The sequence below is a fragment of the Typopeltis vanoorti genome, chromosome 20 (genome assembly GCF_054136105.1).
Source record: "Typopeltis vanoorti isolate ZY-2024b chromosome 20, IOZ_Tvanoo_1.0, whole genome shotgun sequence".
Classification (NCBI taxonomy): Eukaryota; Metazoa; Arthropoda; class Arachnida; order Uropygi; family Thelyphonidae; genus Typopeltis; species Typopeltis vanoorti.
In genome coordinates this window covers 109,654,902-109,673,795 of record NC_143568.1, presented here as the reverse complement: position 1 = coordinate 109,673,795, position 18,894 = coordinate 109,654,902, and the positions used below count along the sequence as shown (strand labels likewise).

Here is an 18,894-nt window from a genome sequence, read left to right as displayed (position 1 = left end):
ACATCCATTCCTTCTACATAGCCTATGCATTGAATCCTTTGCCATCATAGCCCTTCTTCTTAATTCCTTTTTTTATCATAGCGAGGTAAAATACTAAACATTTTCATTTTCACTCTTCCAACAACCCTTTCATGTCCTCTCTCATACTGAACTTATCGCCAGTTAAATCGCTTGTGCCTACTACAATTACGATTTCATTTACTTTTCTTTTCTGTTTTTGAATTGCTTGCATTATATTTTTAATTTTTGCTACAAGAAAACTCGAAGTTATAACTCGTTCATCTATAGCATGTTTTATTATAGAGTCACCATACTAAATAACTTTTTACTAACAATGCCACTTACCTGATTTCCGTAATTTCCTGACTTACCTGTTTCCTTGTTTTGTTTCTTATTTTCGTGTTCGTTTTTCTTTTTCTCCCTTATGCTCATTTAAACGTCTCTCAACTTTATGCAATTCCCACGTCGTCTCTCTGATGATTTGCTTCAACTTCGCTATTTTAGCAGTTAATTCATTTTCATTAACCTCCTCCATGTGCACAATAAGCTCGTTGGTAGGTCTAAGCTTCTTGTTCTCTCCTGGAGTGCCTTTTTTAGCATTACCTTTCTTGGAGCCATTTGAAAAGTATACTATATATTAAAATATATTGTATTTATTGAAATATATTGAAATTGAAATAAAAATATATGATAAAACACTAATAATACACTATAAAACACTAAAATGTACACTAGCATACTACAAAACACTAATTTTCTAAGGGAAAACACAATAAAAACAGACAAAAATCACCAACTTTACAGAAGAACTAAATTCGCCGACTAACCACTATGTATCCTTGAACCAGACTCCAATATTTTTGGAGTCTGGTTCCATAATTTTGATAACTGTTTCCATAATTTTGAGACTTGGTTTAAAACTGCTTTACTTCATCCATATAAATAATGCTTAACACAGGGGATTGTTCTCCAACACCAGATTTAACATCAAACCATCTTCCTGTACTTCCTTCGATTCCAACTGCTGACTTATAATTCAAATAAAAGCTAAGTATTGCTTGATATAATGCCCCATTGACAACATATAACTGTAGCGTTTCGAATAGCTATTCTTTTGGCACCTTGTTATATGACTTTTGCAGGTCTACAAAACTTAAATACAGATCTCTGTTATTTTGTTATATTCCCACGATTTCTCAACTATCTGTCGTAAAGTGAAGAATCTGATCCTGACAGCGTCTATTTGACCTGAATCCAGTTTATTCTTCACCAAGCTCGCTTGCACAATCCTTCTCATCCATTTCTCAAGTGTACCTGCATAAATCTTACCAGGAACACTCTCACTAGAAAATACCTCTGAAATTCTTACATTCCGTTTTATTTCCCTTTTTATATATGGGTATATGAGAGAGCTCTACTCCAATCATCTGGAATTCATCTCTCTGTACAGGCCTTCTGAACTATACAATGCAGCCACTTCAAGACTTTTATACCACTGCCTTTCCACATTTCAGGCTTTTGATGGCTTTTTCTGCTTCAAGAATGGATATGTATTCCTGATTGCATGTCTGTGAAGTGTTTTTTACCACTTTACTGTAACTGCTTGTTTCATTTAGCAATTTTTTGAAGTAATTACTCCATACACGAACTATATCTTTTTCTTGAGTTTTCAAGTCACCTTTATCATCTCTAATTCCTTTTACAGCACTCTTTCCTCCATTTCTGAGCTTTTTCAATAGCCTCCAGAATATTTTGTCCCCTTCCTGATATTTATTTTCTATATTCTTACCAAAGTCTTCCCATGACTTTTGTTTAGCTAGTTTTACACAGTGTTTAACTTTCTTACATTTGAGTCTGTATTTTCTAAGAGCACAAGCTGACTTATTTGCCAGGAACTTTTGATATACTTTCTTCTTTCCTTTTACTGCCTCTTTAACTTTCTGCATCCACCATGCAGTTCTTATTTTTCTATTCTTGCAAACAATCTCACCACACGCCTCTCTGGCTAAATCTGAGAACAGGAACGAAGGTTTGGTTCCTATTCTCACACTCTTTCATTTTTTTCTTGAATAATGTTTGTGTATTTTAGTCTACAGTTCACATCTCAGAGCTGTTCAACTTTTATTTACTTTAAAACTTTTTTACATGTTCTTTTCAATATGAAATTCAATTTTATTCTGTTCAAGATTAATTGGTGATCACTTACAATTTCAAATCGTCTGTTTCCTCTAGTGTCCTGCTACACTCAGAAAACATCACTATCAACAATAACATAGTCAAAGAGACTCTTCTTATTCCTTGCCTCTTCTCTCCATGTGAATTTGTGCACATTTTTATGTTGGAACATGGTGCTAGTAATAACCAGTCCATGTCCTGAGCAGAAATCCAATAGGTATTTCATCATCATCATCATCATCAAATTCCTGAAATGTACCCTCAAGGGGTGTACAGGATATGACAGTACTACATGAAAAAAATTACATCACTACTAACTTCCTATCTACAATTTTCCTCCAAATCAGTCTGTTTACTTGTCAAGACTACAACATTATCAGATTTTATATTTCTATCGTCTAAGGCACTTTGTACCGTATCAATCCACCTATATCTTGGTCTTCCTCTGGGTCGTTTTCCTGCCAACCTGGCAGAGAACACTTGTTTTGCTAATCTTTCCTCTCCCATTCTATTTAAGTGACCATACCATCTGAGATTAGCTCTGCTAACGCATTCCTGGATGCTGACAATGTCAAGTTCTTTCCTAATATCCTCATTTTTAATATGATATTACCATTGATGCCATCTGTTCATGCCTATAATCTTTCTCAGTACTCTCATATCTGCGGTCTCTAGTCTTTGGTCAAGTGTTTTACTTCTGACCCAGCTCTCAGATCCATAAGTTAAAACTGGTTTGAACACTGTCTTGTATACAGCTAATTTAGTGTTCTGACTAATTTCTTTCTTATTCCATATGAATTTATTCAACTGATTTCCAATAGGTATTTGTCATTATTATTAGGCTTGATCTTTTCTTACAAATATTTTTTGGGAATATTTGATGTCAGACAATCATTTCCTACTCTGCTATTTAGATCCCCAACAAGGATCAACTTTTCATTTTTCATTGTGTCAGTTACATTCTCTAAAGCCTCAAAAAATGTCTCCACTTCTACTTTAGTAGAACCTTCTGTGGGACCATAGGCACAAATAAGTCTAATTGTCCAGTTCCCCATTCTGATATTTGCCTGTATCACCCTACTTGATATAGTCTCCCATTCAAGATGATTAGCCTCGTATTTAGTGTTCAATATTACAGCAATCCTTCTTTTACCTGATTGTTCTTGAATACAACATTTTGTATTTATTGCTTAGAAAATAGATTTGTTTCAGGAAAAGTGGAGGAATACCAGTCAGTTTGGCAAGTGCTCATTGAAATACCCCAAAAAAAAGCTCATAGGTAAGAAACAGTATATATATGAAATAACGGCTGGAATGAGTCTGTAAGGGAAGGATAGAATGGAAGTGAGATAGAGGAAACAACTAAAAAACATGAAGAGAGGTTCTGTGTGGCTCTAATCGCTTTGGAGAGAAGAATATTCCACATAACAAAAAAGGGATTGAATAAGAAATACTAAAATTAGAGAGATGACTTCTGCAGAAGATACTGTGAAGTGTTGTAAAGCATGGAAATGGGTTGGCCATATTAGTAGACTGCCAGATGAAAGGCGAACAAAATTAAACAAGGAGTGGATTAAACACATATCACATATGCTGATATGTGTTTGCATTATTGAGTCTTTGTCACATTACTTATGCCTTGTTTAATTTTTTTTTGTGGGGGGGGGGGGGGGTGGGGGGGGGGGGGGGTGGGGGGGGGGGGGGGTGGGGGGGGGGGGGGGTGGGGGGGGGGGGGGGTGGGGGGGGGGGGGGGTGGGGGGGGGGGGGGGTGGGGGGGGGGGGGGGTGGGGGGGGGGGGGGGTGGGGGGGGGGGGGGGTGGGGGGGGGGGGGGGTGGGGGGGGGGGGGGGTGGGGGGGGGGGGGGGTGGGGGGGGGGGGGGGTGGGGGGGGGGGGGGGTGGGGGGGGGGGGGGGTGGGGGGGGGGGGGGGTGGGGGGGGGGGGGGGTGGGGGGGGGGGGGGGTGGGGGGGGGGGGGGGTGGGGGGGGGGGGGGGTGGGGGGGGGGGGGGGTGGGGGGGGGGGGGGGTGGGGGGGGGGGGGGGTGGGGGGGGGGGGGGGTGGGGGGGGGGGGGGGTGGGGGGGGGGGGGGGTGGGGGGGGGGGGGGGTGGGGGGGGGGGGGGGTGGGGGGGGGGGGGGGTGGGGGGGGGGGGGGGTGGATTGAGGGAATGCAGTTTGCAAAGCCTCGTAAATAGAAGGAAGAGAGAGGACATCATTGAGACATTTAAATTGATAAAGAGTTGTTACGAGGTTAATGCAGAAGAAATTTTTTGTAGAATGGGATAGAACAAGAGGATGGAAGCAGTATAAGGAGGATGTGAGCAGGAGCATAAGGAACAGGGTCTTTGCATGGAGAAAGGTTAGTGAGTGGAAAGCATTGCCTGACACTGTGGTGAATGCAGATACACTGAATGAGTTTAAAGAGTGGTTTGATGGACTTTGTGTGTAACAGCATTTGCCTCTCATGTTGAGTCTTTTAGCTCCATGGAAGCCTACTGTTAATAATAACAATAATGTCCTGAACAGAAATCTAGCAAGTACTTCATTCTTGTAGATAAACCTTTCTTTTAGGCTTACACGGTGATCAGAATACATTTTGGAAAATTATGGAGACAACTACCGTGTTTGAGTAAAACTTTAGTTTAATATAAACCAAAATCAACACTCGACGTTTCAACCTTCATATCAAGGTCATCTTCTGGAGCATATACCCTATATACAGAGAAACAAACTGCACTACAATCTACATGGTTTGCTAAAGTTACAGACCAACAGTTACAACAATTATTAGCCTGACCTCTGGTGGAAAATAAAACAAAAAGTACATCAACGCTAGAGTCCTATTATTATCTATTGGTTACAAAATTACATTGGGCCGGAGAGCAACATGTTTATATATACAGTGGTACCTTGAGATACTAGTTTAATTCATTCCATGACCGAGCTCGTAAGTCAAAATGCTCGTATCTCAAATCAATTTTCCCCACTGAAATTAATTAAAATGAAATTAATTCGTACCGCCCCCAAAAAACCACTCCAATTTTTTTATAATAATGTATTTATAATGAACAAATATCGTATACAAACAAAATAAAACCAAATACTGTACATACATACATGTAAAAGAGAATCTAAAGAAATAAACAGATGTTGGCAGAGCCGATTAGCATATGGTATTAATTTTTTCTTTCACTTCACTTTTGCTTAACTTAATTTTCTTCTTCACTAGTTTTTTTCATTTTTGCCATGCTTTCGTCACTTTCAACCGCAGTGCGTTTCAATAGAAACCTGTCCAAGGAGCTTTGTTTCTTCCTCCCTTTTAGAATGTTTCTGAAATAAGTTAGGCAAGTGTCATTAAATAGTGCCGCTGCATGAGCAGTTGCAACTTTTTCAAGGTGTTTCTTTTCAATAAAGTCCGAAACTTTTTCCCACATTGCCAACACTTTCTTTATCTCACTTGAAGAGATAACCACCTCTGCCTCTGCGGTTGTACCAATCTACTGCAGAACCTCCCTATGTTGCTGCGTATGTAGTTCCGTCAACTCTTCCGTCGTCAGTTCCTCGGAATGTGCGGCAACAAGGTCTTCAATGTCTCCCACATCCACCTCCAGGCCCATGGACTTTCCATGGGACACAATCTCCTCCAGCACTTCCTATTCAGGTCTAAACCCTTTAAAGTCCTTTTCAGCCACAGCCTCAGGCCACTGCTTTTTCCATGCAGAGGTCAAGGTCCTTTTTGTAACACCCTGCCAGGCCATATCAATAATTTTGAGGCATATGACAATGTTGTAGTGGTCCTTCCAGAACTCTCGAAAGCAGCGTTGGAACATGTGTTTGGTAAAACGTTTCTTGAAATTGGAGATCACCTGTTGGTCCATGGGCTGTAGGATAGGGGTGGTGTTGGGTGGAAAGTAGAGAACCTTTATAAAGCTGAACTCCTCAAGAATGTCGTCTTCAAGGTTTGGTGGGTGGTCAGGAGCATTGTCAAGGACGAGAAGGGCTTGCAGGGGTAAGTCATTGACTTCGAGGTATTCCTTAACGGCAGGACCAAAGACCAAGTTGACTCAGTGCACAAAAAAATGCCTAGTGACCCACACCTTTGGGTTTGCCCTCTACATAACCTGCAGTTTTTCTTTTAAAACCTTATGTGTCTTGAAGGCTCTGGAGTTTTCTGAGTGGTATATGAGCAGCAACTTGATCTTGCAGTCACCACTCGCATTTGCACACAGTGCGAGAGTCAACCTATCCTTCATGGACTTGTGACCTGGTATCTTCTTTTCTTCTGCCATTATGTAAGTTTTGCTTGGCATCTTCTTCCAGAAAAGCCTGTCTCGTCACAGTTGAAAACTTGTTGGGGGGGGGTTTATCCTTTGGCTTCGATCAATTCAGCAAAGGTTTTTACAAATTCCTCAGCTGCCTTAGAATCAGAGCTCTCTGTGTCATGCCTGACAACAGAGTGAATGTCGGTCCTTTTTCGGAAATTTTCGAACCACCCACGACTGACTTTGAACTGCTCTTGTGAAGCCTCCTGTGCAGAAGTATCTGAGGTCTGTTGCAGCAAACCTGTGTAAATCGCTCGTGCCTTCTCGCAAATTATAGTCTCTGTCACAGTGTCTCCTGCGAGCTGCTTCCCTGTCAACCAAAAAATCAGCAGGTTCTCCATCTTTTTATGGACAGAGTTGCGTGTGTAGTTTTGAAATAATTTTAACGCCCTCAGCTGGAGTTATAGCCTTTATCGAGTCCTCCTGCTTCAGAATAGTACATATCATAGAAGTAGTGTGATCTTATATTTTATATTTTTCATTACGAAGTAGGTGACCAAGCTATGCAGTTTTTCTTCTTTTTATGGTATCTAAAAGTTCATGTGCTTTCCCCATTTGTTCCAGTACCTCTTGATTGGACATTTCTGCTGTCCATGGAATTTTTAACATTTGTCTGTATAACCACATCTCAAAGGTTTGAAGTTTTTATATCGATGTCATCTTCAAGGTCCAAGTTTCTGCACTGTACAGTAGTACAGACCATAGATTTAACCATGCATGCTCTAAGTTTAAATTGTGGTTACACAGTGTTGATTTCATCAGGAAAAAAATTTTCTTCCCTTCAATTCTAACTTTTATTTCCATTTCTGGATTGCATTCTTCATTTAACCACATTCAAGATATTTAAATTTTGTCACTCTTTCTATTTGTTTCCCATTTAAAGAAAGTGCTGAATTAAGAATTGGTTTTTTGCTTATGACCATGAATTTAGTTTTGGTGATATTTATTCTTAATCCCATTTTTTCACTCTCTTCGTTGTTGACTCTCACAGATAACGTCACCCTCACTGCCCAATGCTATATAGGTCCCTCACTAATTTCTCGAAGATCTTAACAATGTTTCCACCTTGTTTCCAACTGTCTCATATCTTGATGGTACTTAGTAACACCACCCCAAAACAAGGGTAGACCTCTTGGTAACAGTCTTTTCTTCCAACTCCTGTATAGATGACCAAGGCAAATCTTCCTACAATATTACTAATTATTTACAGCATGCTTCCCCTGATGTTTCATCAGAAGGACATTAGAAAAATCCTCATTAGTACTGATTCTAATAAATTTCCTGTGCAGATGGTATCCATTTATGCTCCAGAATTAACATCCATCCCGTGTCACCTATACAATGTCATTTTTATCTGTCCAACAATATGGAAGTAAGCCTTGATCTGGCCTACCTCCTAAAAAAAAAATAAATAAATAAAATAAATAAATAAAAGGAAGCTAAAAAATCACTCATCAAATTGTCATGCCACTGCCTTCTCAGAAGTGATGGCAAAGTCAACAACTAGCTTCTTCACTACCAGGAGACTCATCAGTTAATTAGCAATCACCAGTATGGATTCTGCCATTCTTATTCTACAGCTGACATTCTCATTAACTACCTTTTGACACAGGCCATGGAAAGACTTGGAAAAGCTCATGTAACCATTCTTGATACTTCCAAGACATTGATGTCTTCTGACCATTCTATCTTATAGTCTTCGCCGTATCCTTTGTGCTTGGGTAGTATCATAGTGGATGGCTACTTCTTATCAGACATGGAGAAGGAGCCAGTGCAAATAAAGAGGAGGCTGAGAAGTTTGTTAGAAAATTTCAGGAGTGGACCATCATTCATGGATACAAGCCAGAACAAGTGTTTAATTGTGACGAAACTGGGTTGTTCTAGAAGCAATGCCCAAAAAGAACTTTCATCACAAAAGAAGAGAAGTGTATGCCAGGGTACAAACCTATGAAAGATAGAATAACTCTTAATTTGTGCTAATGCAAATGGTGATCTCAAAATTAAACCAATGTTGGTCTTCCACTCTGAAACACCAAGAATTTTCAAGAAGAAGAATGTTTGCAAGCCCATGCTTAGTGTTTATTGGAAGTCAAACACCAAGGCATGGGTAAAAAGAAGCATACTCACAGAGTGGATCATGGAGGTGTTTGGGTCCATGGTGAAAAAGCACCTGAGAGAAGAAAACTTGCCCGAAAAGGCTGTGCTTCTTCTGGACAATGCTCCAGGGCATCCACCTGGTTTGGAAGAAGATTATTTGGAGGCAGAATTTAACTTCATCAAGATAAAATTTCTTTCTGCAAACACCACATCTATTTTGCAACCCATGGACCAACAGGTCATATCAAACTTTAAGAAATTGTATACAAAACACATGTTCCAAAGATGTTCTGATGCAACTTCATTTACCACTCTGACTCTGAGGGAATTCTGGAAGGATCATTATCATATCCTTCATGCTATTCAAGTCATTGTCATGGCATGGGACAAAGAGTGTCAGTTAGCACACTTAATGCTGACTGGAAAAAGTTATGGCCAGACCGCTGCAAGATAAGAAGTGCTGTTTCCAGTGTTCAAGATGTTGAAGATGCTGACATTGTAAATAAGATAGTCTCCTTGGGCAAAGCATTAAATTTGGAGGTAAACAAAGAAGATGTAGAAGAACACTCAAAAGATCTGACAACAGAAGATCTTGAAGAGTTGAAAAAGCAACTGAATCAGGAAAGAGACAAGGAAGATAAAGAGTGCACATCAGAGGAGGAGAACGGCAATAAAAAGGGAAGAATATCAACAGGTGACATTAAAAAAATGCTACACTGCTGGGAAGAGTTTCAGTTTTTGACTACATAGTGGCATCCCAACAAAGCTGAAATGAACAGACTTTGTGCCTTGGTTGAAGAGAAGTGGCTGAATCACTTTAAAAACATTCTGAAAAAATGAAAAGTTCAATCAACTTTGGACAGATTTTTGACTTCTCCTTTAGCAAAGAGACAGAGGCCAGCTACTGAAGAAGAGGAGACTTACCTTGAATAAACTTTGAAAATTTGTAAGAAGAATAGTAAAAACATTTTGTACATATTTTCAGTTTAATAAAGTGTATATAACAGTGTAAAGATTGCCAGTTTTTCATTCTACTTTCCATTCTCCTTGATCTAATTGGATAGCTATTCATCTCAGCCTTTGGTGAGTTTTTGCCCTTTTATAGTGTGCATTTTACTATTTTATAAAACTTATCTTTAAATAGTAGGCAGCATCCAGAATGAATTAAACGATTTTCTATAGAAACCTACAGGAAATCACGTTTCGGCTAACAAATGTGATTCCGGAAGGAATTATCTTCATTAGCCGAAGTATCACTGTATATGGTGTTCTTAAAGTACACAAACAAAACGTGCTGCTTTGGCTGATAGTTGAAGGAATAGATAGCCCTACTTACCACCTAGCCAAAAAATTAGTATCAACACTCAAGGAGTTGGTAGATCATTCCCCCTCCTATATAAAGAACACACAACACTTTATAAACAAAATTAAAAACATAACAATCGGCAAAGATGATTTATTAGTCAGTTTCAATGTTTCTGCCCTTTTCACAAATGTCCCAATCAATGACACAATTCTTCTCCTACGGAACAAATTTCCACCCGACATTATGGTCTTCTTTGTCCATATACTACGTTCCAATTACTTCGTGCGGCAAAATAAATTTTACCTACAAAAAGAAGGTATGGCCATGGGCTTACCACTATCCCCCCACCCCAATTTCTAACTTTTATATGGAAGCTTTTGAGCAAAGTGCTCTTTGCTCATAAGAATAAAAATAGATAGAGCAAAGTGCTCTTTGCTCTATCTATTCCTTCACTCTAAAACCTACAGTGTTGCTTAGATACATTGACGATGTTTTCGTTATCTGGCCACATGGGAGACAAAGATTAAACATATTACTTAGCCACCTGAACAAACAACATGAATGCATACAATTTACTATCGAAATTGAAAATCAGAACTCGCTCTCGTTCCTGGATACAATGGTCACATGCCTTCCTTCAGGCAGTCTATCCTTCACGGTCTACCGCAAACCAACATATACTGGCCAATACATACATGCTAAATCATACCACCACCCATCACAAAAATATGGTCATTAACACCCTTAAAAACAGTGCTATAACAATTTGCTCTAATCAGTAAGCTCTTAAACAAGAATTAGAAATTATTAGCAGCACATTTATGAATAATGGCTATAACAAAAATACTATTAATAAAGCTCTTCATAAAACTTCATCAAAAAAATAATCTAGATTACAGTAAAACCATAGCCACCTCATACATTAAAGGGTTACCAGAAAAAAATCAACAGAATCCTACACCATTATAATCTCAATGTCATCTTTAAACCACCTACAAAACTAAAAAAACATATTCAACACCTCTAAGGATCCTCTCCTCCCATTAGCACATCCTGGAGTTTATTGTATCTACTGCACCTGTAACTTACCTTATATCGGTGAAACTGGATGTACAATCCCTATACGTAAAAAAAAGAACACAAAAGACACATTAAATATAACAATTTTGGTGAAGCAGGCCTCTCAGATCAAGCTCTCAACATCTTACACCAAATTGATTGGAAAAGTACCCGCTTTTTACAGCATACAAAAACCTGATATGAAAGAAAATTTAAAGAAACCTGCGAAATTCTGATTAACCATCCGAATATCAACAATAATGGTGGCATGAAAATTCCAAGAATCTGGATGGCACATATTCAGCCTACTTAATATTTAGTATCTAGCATATTTTAGGACATTAAGCAACCTTCAGCTAGTATTGGAAACTATTCCATACCAACTGGTTGAAATTGATATGTATAATCATGTTTTTAATATATATATATATATATAAGAACTACGACATCTTAAATGGACCTTTAAAAACAATGGCTACTCTTTAAAAAGTATTAAAAACCAATTATCCCACCGTCAACGTAGCAATGTAGAGACACAGGACGACTCCAAAGGTCATATCGTCTTGCCATATATCAGCACACTATCCAAAAAACTGAGTAGAATCCTAAAGAAGTTTAACATACAAACGTGCTTCTCGACTCTGCCAAAAATAAGATCACGTTTCAGCAACTATAAACAATCTCACAACTTTCTACAATTCCCAGGTGTATACAAGGTCACATGTGAGTGCAGAAAGCCTTACTATGAGGAAACGGAGAAATCTATCCTCCTACGTCTCAAGGAGCACCAGAGAGACATTGCTTATAAGAGAACCAGAGCAACTGCTCTGTCAGGCCATGTCCTGTTTTCAATAAACACGAACAACGAAAGCCGCCAACATGAGATAAATTGGACTTCAACTTCAAACCTACACATTTGCCATGATGAGGTGGAACGCCGCATTGTGGAGTCCAAAGAAATCACCTTGGACCCACTTCGTATTAACAATAATCTCAGCTATAATTTGCCTGACTCTTTCAGCTCTACTATCAGATACTGGAGATCGCGTGGTTCCACACACGCACAAGTGTACAACAATAGAACTTTAACACGGACTATAGCTCAAGTTGATAATAACTGTAATTCACAGCCGAATATTATAACTTTATAATTGTATAGCTTTAGAGTCTCAATGTTATTTTCAGTGTCTTTTAATATCTTTCTATGTTCTTAACGCCTGATGAAGTCAATCTCGACGAAACATGTTGCGTTTTCAAATAAATCTCATTTTGTTATAATTCTCGGGTTTTAAGTCAGTTAATATTAAAAATGAACATATCCCAACCCCGAGTTAATAGTAGTAGTCATATATATATCTATATATATATATAAACATGTTGCTCTCCAGTCGAATGCAATTTTGTAACCAATAGATAATAATAGGACACTAGCGTTGATGTAGTAAAGGTTTATTTTATTTTTTAATTTTTATTTTATTTTTTCCACCAGAGGTCAGGCCAATAATTATTGTAATGGCTGGTCAGTAACTTTAGGAAACCATGTAGATTATAGTGCAGCTTGTTTCTCTGTATATAATGCATATGCTCCAGAAGATGACCTTGATATGAAGGTCGAAATGTTGAGTGTTGATTTTGGTTTATATTAAACTAAAGTTTTACTCAAACATGGTAGTTGTCTCCATAAGTTTCCAAAAAGTGTGTTGTAGATAAACTTATACATTGGTTGCAAGTCTTTAAATTTTTTAGGAAATGACAACGTATACTAAAATATAATTAAAAAAACTTTATATGAGTATATTTTTTGGCCACTAACTTAATTATATTTAGAATAAAATTACACTGGGTTTTTTTTGACCAGTAAATTTAATGATAAATTATGCCAACAAGTTTCATCAACTGGGCTGTTTGGTAAAACTTGTTGGCATAATTTATCATTACCAGGACATCCTCTTAAACGATTCAATGATGACTTCTAAAGGCTGGAATAGGCCATGCTAGGCCTAAATCCTTGATACGTATGATGATGATGATAATTTATCATAAAATTTATTGGTCAAAAAAAAAAAAAAAAACAGTGTAATCTTATTCTAAAATAAAAAAAAACTTTAATCAATCAATATTTTAGTATACGTTGTCATTTCCTGAAAAATTTAAAGTCATTAGTAGGTACTTAGCATTATTATTTATTCTGCTATTTTCTCAAAAATTTCCCAAAACATTTCTACATATCTAGTAATCATTTCCAACGCTACTGTTTAGATCTCCAAACAACTTTTGCTTTTTCTTTGTGCCAGCAGTCTTCTCTAAATGCCTCAAAAATTCCTCCATTTCTTCCTTGGTAGAACCTTCTATGGGACCATAAGCACAAATAAGTCTAATTGTCAAGTTCCCCATTCTGATATTTGGCAACATCACTCTACTTGATACTACCTACCATTCAAGAGGAGTATCCTCATATGTAGGTTAAATACTACAGTTACTCATTCCCATCTCTCTCCAGTTATTATAGCCCAAACATGTCTTTTGTTTGTTGCTTAGAAATAACTTAGCATTTTATTCCCCCCCCCTCCCCCCAGTAATACTTATTATGTAAATCTGATACTTATCCATTGATGCTTCTTACTTTGATGGTGCCAATTTTGAATTCTTCTAATGCTGAGTTGGGATTTTTTCCAGTAGCTGACTTTTTGCTGTTTGCCCTGGTTCCCTGACAAAAACAAAATTTTTTAAAAATTGGCTTGTTTAACTGGGAGACACTCCAGTCAGCGAGAAATTCTGTCATGTCGTATTGTCATTTTATTATTATGTGACACCTCCAGGGAGTCCAAAGACTCATCGAGAGAGAGAGTGCCAACAGTATCGAATGACTGAAACCCCTTCCGATTACTAACCGCGCTCAAACTTGCTTAACTTTTTGCGAGCCATTAGTAGCAGAGGCTCTACCAATCGACCAACCTTTGCTGGTTTGCATTATGGTTTATGCCAATAACAACATAATTTGGTCGACTAAATCTGAAATCAAAGTCAAGGATGAGTGCGACAGCATGCATCCTTGACTTTGATTTTTAACATATACTCAGAAGCCATTTTTCAAAAATTTCAATTTGAATCTTAAAAAGGAACAGAGGAAGGGATTAATATAAATGGTGAAATCATCAATAAAATCCGATATGATGATGACACAGCTCTCCTGGCTGACAATATTCAGGATCTTCAACATCTTCTTGAACTAGTGAACAAAGAGAGTGAAAAAATGGGATTAAGAATAAATATCACCAAAACTAAATTCATGGTCATAAGCAAAAAACCAATTCTTAATTCAGCACTTTCTTTAAATGGGAAACAAATAGAAAGAGTGACAAAATTTAAATATCTTGAATGTGGTTAAATGAAGAATGCAATCCAGAAATGGAAATAAAAGTTAGAATTGAAGGGAAGAAAATTTTTTTCCTGATGAAATCAACACTGTGTAACCACAATTTAAACTTAGAGCATGCATGGTTAAATCTATGGTCTGTACTACTGTACAGTGCAGAAACTTGGACCTTGAAGATGACATCGATATAAAAACTTCAAACCTTTGAGATGTGGTTATACAGACAAATGTTAAAAATTCCATGGACAGCAGAAATGTCCAATCAAGAGGTACTGGAACAAATGGGGAAAGCACATGAGCTTTTAGATACCATAAAAAGAAGAAAAACTGCATATCTTGGTCACCACCTACTTCGTAATGAAAAATATAAAATATAAGATACTTCAATTGATTATAAAAATGGAAGATAAATGGAAGCAGAGGACAAAGAAAATCTTGGCTAGCAGACATCAGATAGTGGATTGATATGAGCTCTGAAGGACTGTTCAGAGTGGCTGAGGATCACTCAAAATTTGTCAAGGTGGCCGCCAACCTCCAATAGGAGATGGCACTCAAAGAAGAAGAAATGTGAAATTGCCAGCCCATCCTCATTTGTTCACTATCCAAATAGATACCTAAGCAATGTGGAGGTCTCCCTCCAGTTATCCAGCTTCGACCTTTAATCATATTGTATATAAATTAATATGCTTTAATTGAACCCATTTATCTCATTTAGCCAAGTTGTCACAAAAGGGACTGCTCTGCTAAAATAGTTTAGCTACCCCCCCCCCCTTTCCAACTTGAAACAATTTTAAAAGCATCATAATTTTCAGTATCTGATAATGATTTACCTGACCGGATCTATTTCTTTCATTATTTCAACCACTTTCAGTGTTCCATGGTATGATGGATCTGCTACAGCTGTGATTTCTACATCTTCCAAATTCCAAGTGACAAGTGATGTCCTCATAGGGGCACCTTCATAGAGCTGTCGAGAACGCTGAATGTAAATATCACCATTTCTTTTTGCTAAAGTAACATAGAGTTCTTCCAATTTTCCAGCTACACACATTTTAAAATAAAAGATTATATGTACTACATAGTATACAATAAAACAACAATCAGTACTCCATTCATTCTAAACAAATTTTAAAAATACAATAAAATGTGAGTGGAATTTAAAAAGCTTAAGCGTTAATAATACGAGGGTTAATAATACTGAAAAGTTCTGGACCTCGACCATAGATGGCAACACTATTGACAAGATTTTTTTTTTTTTTCTAAGTTGGTACATCTGTCATAAGAATCCATGTCAAATTGCAAGTCATTCTATCAAGAAGTTTGTTTAATACAGCTGTCTGAAGCAAAAGTGTTGTCTGTATCCCTTGAAATGAATAAAATTGAGTATCATGCGATTATAAAATTCTTTGTAAAAGAAGGTTAAATTAATGCCAAAAGAAATTCATTCAAAGCTCATAAAAGTATAATTTACATGGAATATTTTGAGCAACATGCCCTAGATTCCTCCCCTCTAAAACCCAAAGTCTGGCTTAGATACATTGACGATGTTTTCGTGATCTGGTCCCATGGCCGCCAGACATTAGACACATTCCTTAGTCACCTAAACAAGCAACTCAAACGCATACAGTTCACAATTGAAATTGAAAAACAGAACACACTTCCGTTTCTAGATACACTTGTCACACGTCTTCCCTCGGGCAATCTTTCCTTCACTGTTTACCGAAAACTAACACATACAGGACAATATATACACATAAACTCCTACCACCACCCAACACAAAAACTAGGTGTCATCAACACGCTAAAAAACAGAGCTCAGATGAACTGTTCCAATGAACAGGAACTGAAAGACGAATTTAAAATTATCAGTAATAACTTACAAAAAAAACGGATACAGCAAAAACACTATTAACAAAATTCTCTACAAAACCACAATAAAAAACAAAGACAAACCAGACTACAGTAAAACTATAACCATTCCCTACATTAAAGGAATATCAGACAAAATAAACAGAGTACTACAAAAGTACAACCTCAAAGCCACTTTTAAACCTCCTGCAAAATTAAAAAGCTTACTCAACTCATCCAAAAACCACTCCCTCCACTAGCTCACCCTGGAGTATACCGGATTTATTGTTACTTGCAACATACCATATATAGGAGAAACAGGATGCACTATTTCTATTAGACAAAAAGAACATAAATGACACATCAAATATAATAATTATGGTGAAGCTGGCCTTTCTGATCATGCCCTGAATACCTTACACAGAATTGACTGGAAAGCCACCAGCTGTCTACATCACACTAGAACATGGTATGAACAGAAATTCAAGGAAGCCTGTGAGATTAGAATCAACCACCCCAATCTGAACAACAATGATGGTCTAAAAATCCCAAACATATGGAAGGTATATATTCGACCTTCCTCACCAAGAACAACTATAAACAGGACTGTAGAAAATCCAGTATTGTAAATCAAAAATAAGAATTGTAATACTAAAAATAGGACACCAATTGTTTCTGAAAGAAAACTATCTAAAAGAATGTTTATTCCTGTCATTGTAAAATAGAATTTAGTTTGATGTAAAAATGTATTTTTTATTTTATTTTATTTTTTAATTTTTTTTAATTAATTTTTTTCACCCAGTCACGCCAGTAGAATAACATGTGATCAAATCATTGTTTCTCTAGCTTACAGTTAATGATGTAATTCAGCTTGTCCTGTATATTTATGTACGCTCCAGATGATGATCTTGATGTGAAGATCGAAACGTCGAGATAATAAAAAAAAAGTTTTTTTAACACGGTTGTAAATTCCATAAAAATTTTTAAAATGAAAAAAAAAAAAAAAATGTATCCCTTGAAATGGATAAAATTGAGTATCATGTGATTATAAAATTATTTGTAAAAGAAGGTTAAATTAATGCCAAAAGAAATTCATTCAAAGCTCATAGAAGTTTATGGGCATTCTTCTCCTTCGTTTTCGACAATTAAGAAATGGGCTGCCAAGTTTAAACATGGCTGTACGAGCCTTGAAGACGATTCACATGAAGAACGTCCAAAAAGTTTAACAACACCAGAAATCATTGATCAAGTGCATGATATGGTATTGGATAACTGAGAGTCAAAGTGCATGAAATTGCTGAGACTATAGGCATTTCAAAAGTACATGTAGGATATATTTTGCATGAAGAATTGCAAATGAAAAAGTTTTGTGCAAGATGGGTGCCGTGCTTGCTCACAGCAGATCAAAAATGAACCTGCATGAAAATGTCTGAACAGTGCTTGAGCATTTTAACAAGAATAAAATTGATTTTGTGAGTCGATTTATGACTATGGATGAGACTTGGATTCGCCATTACACACTAGAATCCAATCAGTAGTCAAAACAGTGGACAGAAGTGCTAAAGAAAACACAAGTCAGTTCCATCGGCAGGAAAGGTCATGGTATCGGTGTTTTGGGATGCTAAAGGCATTTTGTTTATTAATTATCTTGAGAAGGGTAAAGCAATAACCGGGGAATATTATTCTGATATTTTAACTAGACTGAATGAAAAAATCCATGAGAAAAGACCCAAACTGCAGAAGAAAAACATCATCTTTCATCAGGACGATGCACCTGCACACAAAGGTATTTTGGCAATGGGGAAATTAAGGGATCCGTACTATGAATTGTTGGAACATCCACCCTATTCCCCAGATTTGGCTCCCTCTGACTTCTATCTCTTCCCAAAACTAAAACTCTTCCTCACTGCTCAGAGTTTTTCTTCGAATCAAGTGGTGATTGCAGCTGTAGAGGAGTATTTTGCAGATCTCACTAAGAACCACTACAGGGATGGGATAATGGCAGTGGAGCATCACTGGAATAAATGTATTAGTCTTAAGGGAGATTATGTCGAAAAATAAGAATAATTTTAAAATTATAAATTTGTTTTTTCATTGTTAGTCTGAGAACTTTTCAGACCACCTGCATATTTACAGTTTCTTTTCTGAATAAAGTATGATGTACAAAATGTAATTTTTAATGTTAAAGTGCAAAATTATCTTCACTTTTCAAAGAATTTTAAGTACTACTAAATTTCATTTTTATCATATTAGGTTTCATTGCCAATTTCTTGATACAATATTTTATATTGCATTTTCCATTGACTAAATGTTAAATGTAGTATTTAAAAGAAATCAAGAGTTAATGAAGTTAAATCTCTATGTATTTAGCCTTAAATGCTATTATAAAGCATGCTGAATGTTTGATAGTTATGAAAGCAGCACAAAAGACAAATTAAATAAGAGTTTAACTCTTCTAATATTTCATTTCTCTCACAGAGACATCTCCAGGAATATAATACAAAATGATGTATACATGCAAGTAATACCAAATAAAGAGGAACTAAATACAGTTAATGTTTCATGCTAGCTGTGAAGAGAAACCCCTCTACAAGCACTCACAGAAGTCTTGGTTGTTATACAAGATGCCCAAGAATTAGTTTCTCATATCTTGGTGAGTTTCTCACAACCATATTCATTTAAGAAAGGTTGCCCTTAATAAGCAATCTAATTTA

The 18,894-nt window shown here is 37.0% G+C and overlaps 1 protein-coding gene across 1 annotated transcript in view; it reads right to left on the bottom strand.

The window, feature by feature from the left end:
• hob (bridge-like lipid transfer protein family member hobbit) overlaps positions 1-18,894 on the bottom strand; it is an 844,941-nt gene that overhangs the window by 372,939 nt on the left and 453,108 nt on the right. The window contains exons 26-27 of the mRNA XM_090409957.1: positions 15,163-15,373; positions 6,677-6,804 (exon numbers count right to left, since the gene is read on the bottom strand). Coding sequence (XP_090266083.1) covers positions 6,677-6,804; positions 15,163-15,373 — 339 coding nt within the window. The remainder of the gene's footprint in view (positions 1-6,676; positions 6,805-15,162; positions 15,374-18,894) is intronic.